Source organism: Theobroma umbraticum, unplaced genomic scaffold, assembly GCF_002168275.2.
Source record: "Theobroma umbraticum cultivar Fairchild unplaced genomic scaffold, ASM216827v3 scaffold_86.0, whole genome shotgun sequence".
NCBI lineage: Eukaryota > Viridiplantae > Streptophyta > Magnoliopsida > Malvales > Malvaceae > Theobroma > Theobroma umbraticum.
In genome coordinates, this window is record NW_018397263.1 from 5,602,242 (window position 1) to 5,622,732 (window position 20,491).

Below are 20,491 nucleotides of genomic sequence, written 5' to 3' on the forward strand. Positions count from 1 at the left end.
TTCTTTTCTCAGAATCGATTCTTCATTGGCACTCGAGCATTTGGCTCATTGGTTGATCTTTAGAATTAATTCTTCCTATAATCAAAGAAATAGATTTTGTTTTCTTCTCATTTAAGAATCAAGTCTTTTCTTTTGAAAATTAGATTCCTAGGCTGGCACTTTGAATTTCAATAATAAGGAATTTTTGAAAAAATTAAGAGATATTTCTTTAAGTTCAAAAGCACGGTCATTAATATTCAAATCATGTTCAAACAAGCAAAGCATTTCAATATATCTTTCTCTTAAGTCTAGCTTTAACACTTCTTTGAGAATTTTCTTCAAAAATATGTTTAATTCATTTTCAAAGTTCATTAAGTTGAATCAATTTTATCATTTTAAAACAAGAATAAAGCTAACACTTTAATTGGGTTGAGGAAAGGGAATCAAATTCATTGTTCAAGGCTTTCCTTTTCGAGAATAAAATATGGTTTCCAATTTCAATAAAGATTATTGCCTATAGTCATTAGACCCTATCATTATTCCCATATTTTTGTGTAATCTTAGAATTTAAGTGGTTTTAGTGCATATATGTTTTTATCTGATAAGTTTCTTTCTGTTTCCAGCTATTATAATAATGAATCAAATCAATAGTTTTGCGTTGGAGCAAGATAATCATAGTGCTAAACCAGGAAATTCCTTAGTGGTGGCGTATTAGAAAACATTAATCAAATTTTACAGTTATTTAGTCAATTTGGAACAGCAGCTTGTGATTGAATTAATTTTTTTAAACAAACAAAACAATCAAACATTATCAAGCTTCGACTGAGTAGAACATGCATGTGACACATGTTCTCCAGTTCCATGCAGAGATTTCTTTTTGTTTTTTGCAGTTTGCTGTGCATATATTCTTTCGGGAAGTATAATGATAATGAAGAATATGGGCTGCTGTTATGGACTTTGTTGTCAGACATCAATATCAACAAACTTATCGATTCAAGGGCTAGGCATGCAGATCAATCTCAATATAAATGTTTCTAGAAGATGCATTGTTAAGGATTTTTCTCATTTAGGATAGCTACTATATTATTACAAGGGCTGTCGTTTGTCAAGCACACTAGTTTTTTTCCCTTCTTTTTTCCAACCAATGCGAGGTACATATGTGGTCAACCAAAACCATCTACTACTATTATTCATTATAGATGTTGTACGAACAAAAAATCATGTTATAAATCATTGAGAAGTCTCTTTACTGCTCTATTTTAGAGCTTTTGATGCCAATTTATTACTTGAGATTTCATTAATTTATTTAAGTAATAAGACTCTTACGACATGTTTGGTTGAGAAAATGACTATTTTTCAAAAATAAAATCTCCCTCCGTTTGGTTTGTTTTTGGAGGAAGGAATAGTCATTCTAAAAGAATGGTTGTTCCTCAAAACCTTACAAAATCTTAAAATGGTTAATACCATCTCCCCCATTCACGCCCATAGGATTAGAGTGTAAAACGTTTTGGACTAAAATGTCCTTACCTTCAAAAATTACAAACTAGCCTTATAAAATCAATATTTTAAATTAAAAAAATTAAAAAGAATCAATATTTTAATATTTTAATTATAAATAAAATGGTAACATTTTAAAACTATTAATGTTTAAATTATTAAGTGAAAATATAAACTAAAAAATGAAAAATGCAAATAGAGAAAAAATAAATAATTATACTAATACTTTAATGATAAATCATTAAAAATTCTAAAGTTTTAATGAAAATAGAAATTGATTAAAAAAGAAAAAATTACTTAATTTTGTCTTTGGGTATAAATTTTCCTAAATTATATAAGGAGTATTTTTTGTTTTGATGAAAATAAATCTTATTATAATCAAGAGTTTAATTTTTTAATTATATATTATAAAAAATTAATATTTTAAATTAAATATTAATTAAAATTATTACTATTTTAATCATAGTAATATATAAATTATAAATGAAATATTAATATTTTAAAATTTCAATAATTAAATTATGAATAAAATACTAATATTTAAATTATAAATATTTTACAAAATTTATAAATTATTAATATTTATAAAATTAAATTAAATAAATAATCACATATTATAATAAATGGAATTGTTGTTTTTTTTATCATCTATTCCTTGGCTTTTTCAAAATTATTTTATTAACCAAACATTATAATAAATCATAATTGTAATTCTTACATTATTCTATTCCATCAATCAAACTAGGTACTAACATTTTCATTCTATTCTTACCTTATTATATTCTCACAAAATATATATTCTATTTCATTTTAATTTATTCCATGAACCAAATGTATCCTTAATATTTAGTGAGCAGAACAGAATGTCAATGAATACCTGTTGGCACCGCCATTCAAAAAAATATGAATTGGCACCAGCAAAAGATATTATTTTTTAAATGTGATTAATGTATCGTTAACTATCCCTAGTAAAAGAAACATCTTAATTTGTGAGTTGCATTAACTAATAGCTTCTTTGGCTTGACTTTTTTTAATTTAAAAGTTATTATGAATTTTTTATGAAAAATAATAATTTTTAAAATTAAGTAAAAATTATTTGATAAATTTACTTTTATGAGTTTTTTTTATAAAAAAGCTATTTGGCAAAATGACTTGTTTAAACTCTAATTTTGATTAAAATTACCATAAAATGTATATATTAAATGAGAATATTATTTAGAGGGTAATTTTAAGATTATTTTTAATAGATGAGGATATTTTTAAAACTATAAAAAAAATTTTCATGAAAAACGAATGTGTTTTTTTTTTTAAAAAAAGGAGAAAGCTCCGATGTTGAGGTTTTTGTTAATTTTTTTTAGATTTTATTCTTTTAAAAAAACTATTTTTCTTTTAAGAGTTTTTCAAAATTATGTTTGCCTCTATTTTTATTTTTAAGAGATAAATAAGCTGAAAAAAAAATCAGATCAGACAGACACTGAAAATATATAATTGTTACTGAAAAAATCATCAACCATGCATGGGACTAACAATCATATGTACTTGTTTGTAAGCATCCCCTCACTCTTTTTTTTTTTCCTTTCCGAATCCAAGTGTGTACATATTCTACGTTGCCAAATAACCCATGTCCTAAATCATGATGTGCCATAAAAGCAAGATTCATGACTACCAATACATACATACATATATATATATGTATGTATATATATATATATGTATGTATACCTTCTGAAAAATTGATAGTGCTAATAACCCAAAAATATAAAATGGACACCGATCCTAGTACTTAATCTCTTTCCTGGTATAATCAGAACAAATATTCATCAATGCTTGGGAGTGATCATGCTCCAATAAGTGGCTCTCCATGGAAGAATTCCTTTCGTAATATACATATAATAGAAGTAGTACTAGCGTGTGTGTATATATCCCATAAATTACCTTTTAGTACAATGACCACAACAGCCTTGTGCACAAATGATTTGGTACCATGTAATTGGCCACGTTAAAAGGAAACCAGACCCATCAAAGAATGCCCCTAGGACTCTGGAAGTTCGTTATCATATGTTTTCTTACATGATTTATTTCTTCATTTACTTTTCTCTTCTTTTTTTTTGTAATCAAAGAGAGGGTCCAAAAGCTCCAAACTTTATGAAATAATGAAGAGAGAGAGAGCGGGAGAGAATGTTTTGGCCTTTAATCCCCATGCAAGCTTATCTATGGGTTCAAGGAGCGTTAAGTTTTGTTGTAATTTACTCAGTAAAAGAAAGAAAGAAAGACGAGGAACGCTTTATTCCATGTCCGGAAGAAAATCGTACACAGTTCCCGATTCCTTTAGACACATAGTCCCCATTCTCTTTTCAGGTCCTCGGTTTTGGCGGATTGGTGGAAACCGTCTTTCTTCTCCTTAGCTCTGATATCAGCTAGAGCAAGAGCTACCAATTTGCTTCGCTAAAAGTCCACATTGGCCTATGGTTCATATCCTGAATAATTATATTACAAGGGATTATTTGGTCCTTTTCTCATCCAGATATTGGTCAATTCCTCAACCATGAATGTATACTATCTAATTTTACTTAATTATTATGTTTGTAATTGTAAAATTGTTTCTTAAATATAGATTGTCCTTATTGCCACTTTGTTGCTTTCATGTGGGTAAAAGAGTCTGATTGAGCTATGTTTTACTGAAAAGTGCTAAGAACGGCTAGGCTCCAAGGTTATAAATCAAAATGATTATGCCAAGATTTTGTATGTGCGCACTTGGAGATAAGAGTCGTTTGTTGATTTTTAGCTTCATAGCAAAATGTGTTTGCTATACTATAAATATTTGCAAAAAAGAGAGAGACCCACTTAGCAGTACCATGTCTTTTATCAAAATTGAGAGAGAGAGAAAAGGGCAAAGCTGAGTTGCCTTTGATACTGCTGCATCCGTCCTGCTTGTCAGCACATGCATTCCACTTTCCACTACAAAATCGACTTTGGACCCCAAATTTTACCTCACCTACAAGGAAAGAATAGCCCACCCCTCTCATATATTTCACTCCCTTCTCTCTCTCTCTCTCTCCCCCCGCGAACCAATCTTAGACTAAATGAGATAGCTGAAGTTCCCCGTTCTACCAGTCTGCCTAGTAGACTAGATATTATTAGGTGCCTCCCAAACTCCTACCAATTTCAAAACACTAAAACCCCATCTGATGATTTCCTCTTCTTCACCATCCATGAAGCTTAAAGTTTCTACTCTTACTTCCTTGATCTAATCATTTTATAAGTGTCCTTTCACTGTATACTTTTGTAGAAAAATAGGTTTTGAGAGACAATATGAGAGCAGGAGGTTGCACAGTGCAACAAGCTCTAACGAATGACGCAGCTAATGTCGTAAAGCAAGCTGTAACTCTTGCTAGGCGGCGCGGCCATGCCCAAGTCACTCCCCTCCATGTAGCTAACACCATGCTTTCTGCTTCTACAGGCCTGCTCCGCACGGCTTGCATTCAATCCCACTCTCATCCCCTTCAGTGCAGAGCCTTAGAGCTTTGTTTTAATGTCGCCCTAAATCGCCTTCCTGCCTCGTCTTCAAGCCCTATGTTGGGAGGTCATTCCCAATACCCTTCCATCTCTAATGCCCTGGTTGCCGCTTTTAAGCGTGCTCAGGCTCACCAAAGGCGTGGCTCCATTGAAAACCAGCAACAACCACTCTTAGCGGTTAAAATAGAGCTAGAGCAGCTTATTATATCCATCTTAGACGATCCTAGTGTAAGTCGAGTGATGAAAGAAGCTGGTTTTTCTAGTACACAAGTGAAAAGCAACGTCGAACAAGCCGTGTCCCTAGAAATTTGTTCTCAAAACGCTCCTTCAGTGAATAGTAAATCTAAGGAAAGTAGTAATGGTAATTTAGTCCTCTCTCAATCTCCTAGTACTGCTGCTCAAGTTGGAAGTAAAGTAGGGACACCAAGAGGACCGGATCCAATTCGGAACGAAGATGTCATGTTTGTGATAGAGGATTTGATGAACAAAAAGAGCGGAAGTTTTGTGGTTGTAGGAGAGTGTATTTCTAGTACTGAGGGTGTCGTTAGAGCAGTGATTGACAAAGTTAACAAGGGAGATGTTCCTGAGTCTTTGAGAGATGTAAAGTTTAAAAACCTTTCTTTCTCTTCTTTTGGGCATCTAAATAGAGTAGAGGTTGAGCAAAAAATTGAAGAGCTAAAGAGCCATGTGAGGAACTCTGTAGGAACAGGGATTGTTTTCAATTTGGGAGATCTAAAATGGGCTGTTGAGTATAGGGCAAGTTCAAGTGAGCAAGGTAGGGGGTATTATTGTCCAGTGGAGCATATGATGATGGAGCTTGGGAAATTGGTTTGTAATATTGGAGAGAGCGGTAGGTTTAGGCTCATAGGGATTGCCACTTTCCAAACTTACATGAGATGCAAATCTGGCCATCCATCACTGGAAACTGTTTGGGGTCTGCATCCTCTAACAATTCCTGCAGGCAGCTTACGCTTGAGTCTCATCACAGACAGGTAAAGTAGCTTGCATACATAAAGGTTTTTGAAACAATTATATATATATATGGCTTTATAGTTTTCGATTCTCATGTTTCATATGAATCAGCTCAAAATTGATCCTGAAAAACTAGATTCTCTTTGCCTCTTTGAGAGACTAACAAGGGTCCAAAAAAACACAAACAGAAAAGTAATGCTGTTATGGTTAAATGTAAACAGTAGCAATGGCAGATCAAGTTTTCTTCACGCCCCTTTTCCTTCTACCAACGTTTCTTTTTTTTTTTTTATTTCTTTTCTAAGTAGTTATTCTTTGCTTCATTTCTTGAGGAAGATTGAACACAGATAATAATACTACTCTTCTTAAAAGAAGCAAAGGAGAAGGGAAGCGGGGTGAGGGTGAGGGTGAGGGTGAGGAAAGGAGGGTGCTTTATATCGAATATACTTATTCCCCTTCAAGTTACAGTTTCCAAAAATCTTCATAGATTGTAGTTTCCAATAGTGTGAATGTAGACTTATCAATTTCATTGTATTTTTTCCCTTCAGTGATCTACAAAGCCAGTCCACAAGCAAGAAAGTTGAAAACGGATCAAGCTGGATTTTGCTTGATGATGGAGAGGAGAAGAAACTGACTTGCTGTGCTGATTGCTCCGCCAAGTTTGAGAACGAAGTTCGAAGCTTACAAAGCAGTACTTGTAACAGTGAGTCCACTACTTCAAGTCTTCCTCCATGGTTTCAACCATACAAGGATGAGAACAAAGGACTTGGCAGCAATGATAAGGTTATAATCACATTTCCAAATATCCCTCTGCTCCTTAAAAAAAAAAAAATAGTGTCCAACCGTATACAAGTTGAAAACTAACTTTTTCTTTTTGCAACCTGTTCTTTTTCTCGATACCAGGACTCTGCCCCAGTCAGAGAACTTCGCAAAAAGTGGAACTCATTTTGCAATTCAGTCCATAAACAACCATATTCATCTGAAAGAACCCATACATTCTCTTCTATTTCACCTCCTTCCTCTACTTCTTGCTTTTCACATGACCAACAATACTCTCATTTGCACCAGCCCCACCATGACTGGCCTGTGGTTGAACCTAGACAGTCTTGGAGAGACCACCAACTTTGGATTTCTGAAACAGTTGACAAGATTGTTGAACCCACAGGTTTGAGATTATATATTCCAGACCACAAGGACCCTAAACAACTATTATCGTCAAAACTTAATTCCACCCCGAACTCAGCTTCTTCCAGTGATGTAATGGAGATGGACTATGTTCGCAAGTTCAAGGAGCTAAATGCGGAAAACTTAACCACCCTATGCACTGCTTTGGAGAAGAAGGTGCCATGGCAAAAAGATATAATTTCGGAGATTGTGAGCACAATTTTAAAATGCAGGTCTGGAATGTTAAGAAGAAAAGGGAAGTTGAGAGATGGTGAGTCTAAAGAAGAAACTTGGTTGTTTTTCCAAGGCGTTGACGTTCAAGCTAAAGAGAAGATAGCTAGAGAGCTTGCTAGGCTTGTTTTTGGGTCCCAGACCAACTTCGTTACAATTGCATTAAGCAGTTTCTCTTCTACACGAGCAGATTCAACCGACGATAGTCGAAACAAGAGATCAAGAGATGAACAAAGTTGCAGTTACATCGAAAGATTTGCTGAAGCAGTTTTGAGCAACCCACATCGAGTCTTCTTTATTGAAGATGTTGAGCAAGCTGATTATTGCTCTCAAATGGGTTTTAAAAGAGCTATTGAAACAGGAAGAATAGCCAATGCAAAAGGACAAGAAGCTATTCTTAGCGATGCTATCATCATTTTGAGCTGTGAAAGCTTCTGCTCAAGATCAAGAGCTTGCTCCCCTCCTTCCAAGCAAAAATTGGATGGCTCTGAGAAAGAAAAAGTTGCTGCATTGGAAGAGACAAGTCCTTGCGTGTCATTGGATTTGAATATTTGCATTGACGATGATAGTATCGAGGAACAATCAATCGACAACATTGGGCTTCTTGAATCTGTTGACAGGAGGATCATATTCAAAATTCAGGAGTTATAAAAAATTGAATAAACCCTTCAAGTGATTAAGTCACACTTTCGTTGTTCTTTTCCTTCTTTAAAAAACAAAAATCTTTTTGTGAAAATTCTCTTTGTTCAAATAGTCTTTAGATTCTCAGACATTTCCTAGAGATGGAATAGAAGAAGCAGTTGCCTGTTAATGTAAAACTACGTGTACATTATCTTCTACTATTATCTTTCCGCTAATAGGATGTTGGTTTCGATCACTTTTTTCCTCTTCTTCTTCCTTTAGATATGAATCTTTGAATTGAAATATTCAATAGCATTTCCTTCTTTTCCATTGCCTGCAATATTAGTTAATTTATTTGGGAGTACGTATCTCTAAAGCTCATTACTCGGCTTTGAAGCAGAGGCATTGTGGCTACCGCCTACCATTAACGTGATACCTCGACCACTGTTCCTTTTCCAACATTAATTTTTAAATGTTCAATCTTAATTTCATAGCTGACTGTCCGTAGCCTTAATACGAATTTTACAACTATTAATCATCTCCTTCTAGTAATGCATGGGACTGAAGTTTTCTCTTCATGCATACACTAAATATTGCTTGAGTGAATACGAATATATCATTAAGAATCCATATTTTCACATCTCATTAAACTAGTTGATATACAAGTTGAGATGCATCTTTGGAACTGGATTCCTGAATGCTTCAACCAAGTGGTAATTATAATAACATCAAATCAAAGATTTTCACTTGTCTTCACATCTGAATTACTTGCATCGATTTTATCTTTTGTTGTATGTACTCAGAACACTCCTTATAATCTTAATATAATGAACTTAAACACATGAATCGGTGATTATATTACCCAGAGTCCAAGAAATGATTCGATGCCTAAAGCGCTAAGATTAGGTCTTAGTCCTAATACCAAAGTTGTGGGAAGAAATTATTTAACAATTCTCTTATAGATACGGAATGTTCTAATTGTGGAAGGCGGTTAACATAAGGACATTGAAATGAAGATAAAGATCTTTATCTTGGGTGTCAAGGAAAAAACCAAGTCACACTGATGGAATTGGTGGCACCATGGCAAGACACATATATGCATGCTTCCATTATAAGAAAGTACCATGGAGGGAAAAAAGCTTGAAATTACAACCACTGGCTACGACATAAAGAAGTGCCCTTTTGTTTTACTCTTTTCATCTCTTGAACAATAAAGATGCAAAATATATTATTCAGATAACCACAATCTCTGCATCTATTGTACTTTATTACTATTTTATAAATATTGCTTAGTGGAAGTTGTTTCTCAAATAGCCTTCTTCCATAGCTGCTACTCACCCCGTCATATGTGTAATTTCAGCAATCATAGTTCGTAGCTACACAATCAACCATTGCACCTTTTTCCTTGTAAATCTTCTTTGGGCTTTTGGACGTGGGGCCTATATCTTTTTTTACTATTGTTATTATTCTTGAATGATTCAGCCGAAGGACTCCATTATGAAATTATTTTGTAACACAAATTGGATGCTTCCAAGTAGGGTATAATATAATATAATATATACATATATATTTATTTAAATAAACAAGTGATAAGAATAATTTCTAATAGTTCCTTCCAAAAGTAGAGTAAGAGTACATGAAAAGGTGGTTTTGATCTCTTCAGAAAGCAAAAAACGATACTATTGCAAGTGTCTACAATATAACCAGAATAATGTGTTCTAATTGCTTGTGTACTTACAACAGAAAAAATTTTAAAAAAAAATTTTAATCTTGCTTTAATAACATTAGTCACTGTCAAGATATCAATCTATGCCTATCAAATGTCATTATCTAAGTTTTCCTTTTGGTATCCAACTTAATGGGATGATGCTAGTCAACTTCCATGGAGAAAGGGCCTATTAAATTTTAAGGGTCCAATCACTTGTCCTCTACATTACCTTAATGTCCAAGATATTGACCCAAAATCGTTTATTTTTTTTAAATAAAGATATATATGTTTTCATGTTACAGCTTTAAAGTCAGATTTTCCAATCTTGACTCATCTCTAACAATCAAATAACCTTAGCTGAAATAAGGCTTCACATTAGTGAACGAGGCCTGTGGGACATTGATATTACCTGCATTCAGACACCACTTTTTTGGGTGGTATGCTTCTGATTATTATACGGAAATGTTAAACAATGTCGATAGATATTTATTAAAATGATATTAATAAAAAATTAAGTTTATAATTAATCTTATTTCTTAAATTTGATGAAAATAATTTATTTTTTCAAATAGCCCGTATATGTGGACGCCAATTCAGCAAATCGGTGTTAAATTATAGCTCATTTGAAGGGATTAGTTTAGTCTTTCACAGCTACTAAATTAATTGAACTTTTTCAATTTTAGAAACAATAATTTAAGTTAGATTCAGCATATGGTGCTGCAAATGCAATTAATCCAATTCATTATATACCTTCACATGAAGGAAAGAATCCCTGTCTAGCTTAAAGCATCTGCTTGCTCTCATATAGAAATAATTTGAACATTTTCTAAAACTCCTTCATCCACACCCACGCCAATCAATTTACTCTTTTAAAAATTTATCTTTAGGTTATAGATAATTTGAAAACACCTTAATATTCTTTTTATATTCAACAGTTCATCAATTTCTGGCTTATAGAATAATAAAGTATCATCTGCGTACTGCATGTGGGAAACCATTACTCTACGACCAATCGTAACACCACTACAAACACATCTCTCCTTGGTCGCACACATTATGCAATTAAACATCTCCACCACCATATTAAATAGAAACGGAGATAAGGGACAACCCTATCTTAGTCCCCTCTGCAATTTAATTGGCTTAGTAGGAGGGCCATTTGATAAAACAGAGACTGAAGCTGTAGTTACACATTCCATAATCCATTACCTCCATCTCATACCAAATCCCATTTTCTTCATCATAAATCTAGAAACTCCCAACATACACTATCATAAGCCTTTTTAAAATCAACTTTCCACATCAATCCACCCTCTTTATTTTTATGCAAATAATCTACCACCTCTTTTGCAATTAAAGAAGAATCTAACAGTTGCCTGCCAAGAACAAAAGCAAATTGAGAATCCTTTATTACTTCACCCACAACTTTCCTAAGATGATTTGCTAATAATTTAGCAAGAATCTTGTACACACAACCCACCAAGCTAATAGGCCTATACTCCCTAACAGAGTTAGGATTTTTATTTTTGAAATTAAGGTAATAAAACTCTCATTAACACCATGACCCAAACGGCCAATGGAATAGAAATCAGATACGCATTTCACTGCCTCAGTCTTCACTACCATCTATTGAGATTTGAAAAAACTGAAGTTAAAACCATTAGGTCTCGAGGCCTTACTCCCATCACTGTTCTTAATTAGCCCCCAAACCTTTGATTCAGTAAAAAGCATCTCCAAATCTAGTATAAATGAAGTCTCCTATCTACAAATATCACATTTTATATTTACCAACCTCATTGTTTGCCTGGCACTATACAATTTGCGAAAATGTTTAATTAAGCTCCTCCTATTTAATTGCACTCTGCTGCTCAATAATTTCACCATTAACAGATAGTTTCATAATTCGATTCATTCTTTGTTTCACTGAAGCCATTGCATGGAAATACTTAATATTTCTATCTCTCTCCACTGCCTATCTAGTTCTAGATAGTTGCTACCAATTTTGTTCTTCTGATCTGTATAATGTCCACAACTCATTACGCTTCTCCTTTACCAAGTCACGCTTATCAAATTCATGCCCCATATTTTGTCATTTGATTTCCATATGTTGAATCTCCTTCTCCAACATTTCAATTCGATGCACCATATCTCCATAATGATTTTGACTCCAATATTTAATTATAGGATGCAAATTCTTTCATCCTCGCCAAATTGATGGCCTTCTCAAATTACCCACCTTTGCACTATCCCAATTCTTTCTAATCAACTCTTAAAATGAACTTTGGTAGCGTTTGGTATGAGATAAGCGAAAGTACATTCCTTGCAATATGTCCAATTAAATTACATTGCAGGGTTTGTTTTGTAACAGATCACTACAATGTAAGGTTGAAATGTAATCACATTACAGCCAATGTATGTAATGTGATTGCAGTATAAAATCAATGCAATCACATTACATTTCACTCTATAATGTTCTTAAAGATATTTTTACCCTTCAACTTTATTACCTTATTAAAAATATTTTACAATATTATAATTAAAATAAAAAATATTAAAATAAAATATATAATATAAAAATAAAAAATTAAAATAAAATAAAATATAAAAAATTAAAATTTATATAATATAGGTAAAAGAAATTAAAATAAAATATATAATATAAAAAATTATATTAAAGAAAAAAAATAAAATATATAAGATTATAATAATAAATGAAAATAAAATATATGACATTAGAAATATATTTAAGAGATGATATTATATAAAAACTAATAATAAAAAATATAAATATATTAAACTTGTATTTTAATAACTAAGCATAATTTTGAAAATTAACATTACATTCTTAACAAAGTACTTGTAAACCAAACGCTGTAATGTTATTTGCCCCGCAATCACATTATCTGTAATCACATTACTTGCAATCACATTACCTGTAATCACATTACATTATAAAGTACCAAACACCACTTTTCATCGTAGCAAAAGTTGAATAATCTAAAAGGTTTCTCCCCCCAATCAAAATTCTGCCCACTTAACAAAATTGGATTATAATCTAATAAAGAGCTTGATAAACACTATTGGGTCAAATTCTAAGACTGGGCTAACCACTCAGGGTTTATTAGGAAGCAATCAACCATACTAAAAGATACATCATCTCTTCAACTGCTCCAAGTAAATTTGCCTTTAGCCATAAAAAAATCAACAAGCACTGCCGCTTGAATAAAACTAGAAAATGCTTTTGCAAAATGGGAAATGTCACCTTGCCCTAATCTTTCAGTCTCTTCCTTTACAATATTAAAATCACCTCCCACACACTATCAAACATGATGCTTTTTCATCTCTTACAACAAAGAAACTAAAAAAAGAGCTCTTTCAATTTCATCATTAGGTGCATAGACATTTATAAATCTACAGTTTTTAGACAAACCCCTAATTGAACCAATCACAAGAATAAAATACCTATCCATCAACTGTTCCTCTAAATTGAAAAAATCATTTTACCAAATTAACATCAAACCTCCAGACTTTCCCTTTGAAGCCACACTAATACCATGTATTAAATCCATTTTCTAAATTGATTCATATTCTTGTAGAAAAATAACATCAGTACTTACTTTTTTAATCAATTGCCTCACTACTTTTCTTTTTTCCCCTCCATAAACCCCCGACATTCCATGTTAAGAAATTCATATTATTAAGTTGCTTAACCATAAATAGCAAGCTTATCGATCACTAGTTATTCCCTATTCTTCTTGCTTAATAGTAGTCATTGTGCACACCACATCTCATTTGGGAGTATAAATTCTAAACCCAGCTTCTCATTGACTGCCCAAGTGGCCTCAACCTTCTCCAAGTTGTTTGCTCCATGATTCACCACATTTGCCACTATTGATTAAGCTTGACTTCCCAACACCATGCCTTGAACAAGCACTCTCTTTTTGTTATTAGAAACTTTCTTTCCTTGTGGCATACCTCTGCCACATTTTCCCACACTTTCTAGAATTGCATTTGTTCTTCTTATTTGTTTAATGTCCACAACCCATTACGTTTCTCTATTACCAAGTTACACTTATCAAAGTCATTCATATATTTGCCATTTGATTTCCATCTCTTGAGTTTCCTTTTCCAACATTTCAATTCGATGTACCATATCTCCATAATGATTTTGGTTCCAATCTTTAATTAAAGGATGTAAATTCTTCAATCTTCACCAAATTGATGGGTTTCTCAAATTGCCCACCTTTGCAATATCCCAATTCTTTTTAATCAGCTCTTAGAATGAACTTTCATCTAACTAGAAGTTGAATAATCTAAAAGGTTTTGGTCCTTAGTCAAAATTTTTCTCACTTGACAAAATTGGATTATGATTTGGTAGGGAGCTTGATAAACATTGTTTGGTCAAATTCTTAGAGTAGGCTAACCACTCAAGGCAAGCCTATTAGGAAGCGATCAAGACTACTAAAAGATACACCATTTCTTCAATTGCTTGACGTAAATCTACCTTTAGCCATAGGCAAATCAACAAGCATTACCTCTTGAATAAAATCAAAAAATGCTTCTGCGAGACGAGAAATGTCACACCACCCCAATCTTTCAATACAAACCCCCAACTGAACCAATCACAAGAATAAAATGCCTATCTATTAACTATTCCTCTAAATTAAAAAAATTGTCCTACCAAATTAACATCAAACCTCTAGACTGTCTCTCCGAAGCCACACTCATACCATGTATTAAATCCTTCCTCCAAATTGATTCATAACAATTACTCAATTGATTTTTCAATTTTGTTTCTTGTAAAAAAAGAACATCAAAACTTACTTTTTTAATCAATAGCCTCATCGCTCTTCTTTTTTTCCCTATTAGTTAATTATGAGATTTAATTAGTTTTAAAATAACTTTTAATTACCATCAAATTAAATTTTGATTAAGTTGTATTCTAATTCCATTACATATTAAATATTTTAAAGTAATATTTAAGTCAATTGTATCTATTAGCCTTGAATTCATAATGTTTTGATTTGACAAAAATCACATGTTTTCTTAAACTTAATGTTAAGCATTTGAAATTGTTTCAAATACATTTTTAATCCCTTAAGGTTACATATTTGTTTGAAAAGCTATTTTTCATTAGAAAACATCACATTAGTTTTCAAACAATGCATATTTAGCTAAAAATGCAAGAGCAAACATGCCTTGACGTGTTATTTGAATGTAGGAACAAGGTAAGGAGGAAATAGCTGGAGAGAAATGCCAAAAAGCTAAGGAAACCTTAAGACACATGCCAAGAGTCAATCTTAGATAAGCTTGAGTCGATCCAAAGGCTGAAAGAGTACAAAACTTGAAAATTATAAAGCCATAGTAGACCTTGAAGTGTTTATAGTCAACCCTATTCCAAAAAGCCCTAGAAAATCATAATGTAATAAGACACAGTCGACCTTGGATCAAGCATAGTCGACCTTGACCAATCTAAGGTAAGAAAAAGTTAAGATTACAAAACCATAGTCGATTATAGAGGAAACATAGTCAACTTTAGTAGCTTAGACTTACATGAAACATGCTCTCAAAAGATGGATCGAATAGAAGAAGATCATACTTGACTATGAAAGCCCTAATTTGAGAAATTTGAAGAATATAGTCGACCCTAAGAGCATTGTAGTCATCCCTTAAGCTTCAGCAACAATCAGATTTAATTCAAACTTGTGTCCAATAGCTTTAAACATTGTCTTAGCTATAAATGGATGCATTTAGCTATTTTGAAATAAAAGAAGACTTGAACCAAAGCTTCAAACCCTAAAAAGACTACCAAAAGCCCATCTTCACTCTCTAGCATCTTTTTAGTCTTTCATCAAGCTTACAAAATTGAATCCTTGTTTCACTCAAACTGAAATTTCTTCTCTCACTACACCTAAGCTTAAAGTCTTAGCGCTCAACCTTTGAAAGGCATTTTCTTGCTGAAATTTGTACTTCATTGTAAAGTTTCTAGCTTAACCATGAAATGCTACTTGTGAGGGTTTATGGTTGAACCTTTAAAAATCATTGTTGGTGGGTTATCGCTTGATTTAGTTGAAAAACAAAAATCCCTTTTGAAGATTGTGTAAAGTTTATCGCTTGATCTTATGAAAAAGTCGTTGTAAGAGTTATTCTTTGATCCCATTAAAAAGTAAGAATTCCTTTGTGTATTATGTAAGGGTTATCACCGTATCCCATTAAAAAGCAAGAATCCTTGATTGTGGATTGAAATTCCTCGGTTACCAAGAGAATGGATGTAAGCATCAAAAAAGCCGAACTATTATAAATTTCTTGTGTCTCTCTTTAATTTTCCGCATTATTAGTTGTTTTTTATATTTACCTTAGGAAAATAGTTTTATATTAATATATTGTTTTATTCTTAGCAAAATATTTTTGCCTTTACTCTTCATAGCTAGCATTTAATTTAGGAAAAATATTTACCTTAGTATTTTGTTTTTGTGCTTAAATGATTTATTGTTGAAAATTATTTTTGACGCTAGAAAATATTTTTGCGCAAAAAGTTTTGAACTTGATAACTAGATTTTTTAAGAATTTTTATAAATACCAATTCATCCCCCTCTTAGTATACTTCACTTTGAGACTTCTACACTAAGAGTATATGAATTTTGAAAAAATATCTTAAATTATATTTATTTAAAATTAATTAATTACCATTAATTTGAAAAAATTATTAATAAAGAAATTGATAAACAAAAAAATAGAAATGAGTGTAAAAAAGGAAAAAATAAGGATATTTTAGTATTTAAAGTAAACTTTTAAAAAATAGTAGTTCAACTAAAGGAATCCTAACACTGGTTACTTATTCAAAGGAGAAAATGTGTTTTCCAAACTAATGGAATAAGTTATTTTCAATAAAATCTCATGGATGACACTTGTTTTTCTAATTAAATTATATATAATTTTAATATAATTCATATATAATTGAATTAAAATTTAACCTAATCATTTAATTTGATAGTAATTAAAGATGGTTAATTTTAAAACTAATTAAATATTTTAATTGTATTTAAAATTAATTAAATCTCATAATTTGTAATTGAAGTCACAAAAATTCCTTTGAAAAAAATGAAAAGAGATAAAAAAGAAAGCAAAACAAATAAAAATAAATAAAATATGAAAAAAATAAATAATAAAAGGCATACTGGTCGTTTCATTTAAAATTTATTTGGTAATTAACACCAATACTTCTTTTAATTTCAACCTAACCTCAAAGGAGTAAAAGGTTATTTTTCAAACTAATTGGGATACGTGTGCTTTCATCCAAATCTTAAGAGATCTTTGTATTTTACTAGTTCAAATAATACAAACAAAAAAAATTAGGTTAAATCAAGGCCAAATAGGTTGCCATATTTATAAAAAATTAAAAAATATATGCTATTTCATATTTGACTTTGGTTATTAAAGATGTCTTAAAAAATGAATGGCAAGTCAATATCGTTCATGTGTATCACGAATCTAATTGTTTGGCAGATTTCCTTATGAATATGCCATTTTAATATCTTATTTGTGTGATACTTCTCAAGGATCCTCTTAGGGATAGTGCTTCAATTTTATTAAGTAGTGTTATGGGAATTTCATTCCCACGTGTTGTTTTGACATAAATATACTATTTTTATTTTTTGCTAAAAAATAAAAAATATGAAATTGTAAAAGAAAAATCATAATTTGTAAATAATCGTGTAATTATAATAGCAACTAATAAAAATATTAATTTTAATTATACATTATAATTATAAGAATATTAGAAGACATAATAATCAAAACGAGTAAATTATAGAAAAATACCATGTGATACGAGGTAGAATATGTTGGTCCCAAAGATGTGTCCTAGAGAGGGGTGAATAGCACTTTTTGAATGTCACTAAACTTGATTTCTAATTAGGAGCTAGTTAAAGGTCAATGATGAGAAGTTAAATGCTGGATGAATGAATAATTTAAAGAAGAATGAAATGAAAAATAAAAGAAGGTAGACAATGCACAAAGACTTATAGTGATTTAGTCTCTTTGACCTACATTTACTACCTTGATCTTTCAATTAAGGATTTTCAAACCAAATCACTATAATCAGTGAATTCTCAAGCTTCTACCAAGCTTTTACAATGGTTTTTCACAAGCTTAGCCACAACTTTTAACAATAGTTTTTTCTGGATCAACCAAAACCCAAATCTAATTTTTCCTAGGCTGACTTAAAACTTATAATACTAATCAAGCTAACCCAAGCTTGATTAATCCCCTTAGAGTGACTCACGCACTCTAAGTAATTAAGAAATATAGGTATAAAGAAGTATTTATGATCACTAACCTGATCTTAATGGTACAAGATGAAGTGTTAAACTCTATTACAAAGATTGGAGTGAAATGCAAGAAGGATGGAGAGAGTTTTTGCTATTTTTGAGCTTTTTTTATCTTGGAAGAATCTCATCTTCTTTTTAACCATTAGGGGTGTCTTTTATACTTGAAAAATTAATTCTGATGGATGTTGATAGCTTCAAACCGTTAAAAATAATTTAGAGTCAATTCTAGTTGTTTGTCCATCTTCAATCGTTTTAATTCAAATTTTCAATCAGAGTGCTTTTAGTTGACTAACCATATTTCTTAGTCAATTAAGTATTCTCTATCTTGTAATTGAATTCTCTGATAGTAAGCTCTTAGTTGACTAACCATGCTTCTTAGTCGACTAAGGCTTATCTGTCTCACAATCTGCTTTTCTCTCTTAGTCAATTAAGTAAGGCCTCAACCAATTAAGAGCTTACTAATTTTGAACTAGCCAACTTCACTTTTGGATTTTAGCTGACTAACTCCCTTGATTATCTAACTAAGAAGCTTCTGTTTTGTGGCTCATTTGTAATTCCTTATTCTAATGAGTTTTGATATTTGCTTTCCAGTAATTAATTTGTTATTGATATACATTTTCATCCTGCACACTCAAGTAATAAAATTAGATATTAATGAGTGAACATATTTTATTATCATCAAAAACTTATGAAGCCAACAGAATAAATTTGCTTTCTCAGAGAAATTTGACAAATAACTATGTCATGTTTATTTATATTACTTTTCTACTTAACTTTGTTAACTTTATTTTCAAGAAATATTAAGTTTCTTTTGATAATTTTTATTTATATTAATTGAATAAAATAAGGAATATATTTTAGTAATTTTTCTTAACAATGTAAAGAAAATTTTATGGGAAAAACACGAGATAGATAAGTGTTAGATTTTAAATATCAAAAAAAAATTATTTCACATCAAATAAAAGGAAAATGTTTTGTTATTTACCCTAATAAAAATAATTATAATTATATTGCAAAATAAACAAACTAAGATATTAATTAATGCAGTTGACTTGTAAGTTTCTATTAAGCAGAACAGTACAATCTTGAGCGGTTGTTTAACTAAACGAGCTTGACTCCTAACATGAACCCATCATTTGCTAATCAAGTAATTAAATTAAGCTCTAAGCTAATCAAACCTAAACTGTTTATTAGAGACCTTAATTCATTTACAAATCTCACTGTCCTAGTAAAAAACTGAAAAAAAAAAATAAAAAACTACAGCATGAATGAATCAACAATTTGGAATATGGCTTATAAATAGTTATACTTTTTTATATATTTTTTAAGAAAGGGGGATTCAAACCTTACGTTTTTTAAGAGAAAAATCATGTACCAACTAATAAGTCAAATGCTTGGATATCTATAAATAGGTATAACTTGTGATGTGTAAAAAATGTTATAAAATATTTTAAAACTTTGAATTCAAATCCAATTTCTTTTTAATATGTCAAAAAAAAATTTACAAATTCTTATCATAGGGAGGCCAAATTACAAAAGGAAATCTAAATTAAATTATATAGGTTTGTAGGAAAATCTAAATTTAGTTATCTATGCATGAGACGTGTGAAATGAGGATTGTTGATGTCCAAGGTGACTCCAAGGGCTCTTATCATGTTCGAAGAAAATAAATCTTGTATTATTAAATTGTATATATTCACATAGAAATCTAAATTATGTATTTTAGAAAAGTGAATGATATATATAAGGTTAATTCTATTTATAATCTAACTCTAACTAAGTAACAATATTCTAATATAACTCTATTAAATAATTTGTATAATTATCTAAAGAGAAAATCATGAGAAATCGTCATCCTCATAAGCCCATTTCAAAAAACCTTCAATATGAAATTAACTATTTTTACACAATTTTAGTCATGAGATGATAAAAATACCCTTAAAATCATTTCAGACAAATTAATGCTCTCAATTTTTCTCTCCTGCCATTCCTCTACTATGCTACCCATTCTGCTGTGTTCCCCATTTTACTCTCTCACCATCCAACTCTTTAATTTTACCACCATCACCATATTTCTGTCTATCTCTCATCATCTTGCCATATCGTCATTGATCTATAAACTAAAGAACATGATATGAAAGGTAATAACATATTCTTGGATTTATTAGTTTATATTCACAAAACCCTCCATCGCTAATTTACAGATCAAAAAGCATAACATGGTAAGTAACAACAAGTTCTTGGATTTATTAGTGTTGAGTTTTTTAGTGATTCAAGTTTGGTAGAACACGCCTTGACGTGTAACAAATTGATTTATACCTTGACGTCTAACATAAGTAGGAAGAAGGAAGTTTTGACGTATAATATCTGGTGCTAAAGGTTTGACCTTGGCATGTAACATCTGGTGTTGAAGCTTTGGCCTTGGCGTGTAACATCTGATGATGAAGCTTTGACCTTGGCGTGTAACATCTGGTGC

At 31.3% G+C, this 20,491-nt stretch overlaps 1 protein-coding gene across 1 annotated transcript; it reads left to right on the forward strand.

Annotated features, from left to right (window-relative positions):
* Positions 1–4,537: 4,537 nt before the first annotated feature.
* Positions 4,538–8,232, forward strand: LOC110420295 (Double Clp-N motif-containing P-loop nucleoside triphosphate hydrolases superfamily protein). The gene is made up of 3 exons (XM_021433558.2): positions 4,538–5,984; positions 6,510–6,744; positions 6,865–8,232. The coding sequence occupies exons 1-3, from the start codon at positions 4,789–4,791 to the stop codon at positions 8,005–8,007; spliced, it is 2,574 nt and encodes an 857-aa protein (XP_021289233.1). The 5' UTR covers positions 4,538–4,788; the 3' UTR covers positions 8,008–8,232.
* Positions 8,233–20,491: the final 12,259 nt, after the last annotated feature.

Excerpts from the sequence above, each read along its gene's own strand:
- LOC110420295 (XM_021433558.2), top strand. The coding sequence starts at position 4,789 with ATGAGAGCAGGAGGTTGCACAGTGCAACAAGCTCTAACGAATGACGCA. Across the intron at positions 5,985-6,509 it reads TTGAGTCTCATCACAGACAG|TGATCTACAAAGCCAGTCCA; the intron begins GTAAAGTAGCTT and ends TTTTCCCTTCAG. Across the intron at positions 6,745-6,864 it reads GACTTGGCAGCAATGATAAG|GACTCTGCCCCAGTCAGAGA; the intron begins GTTATAATCACA and ends TCTCGATACCAG.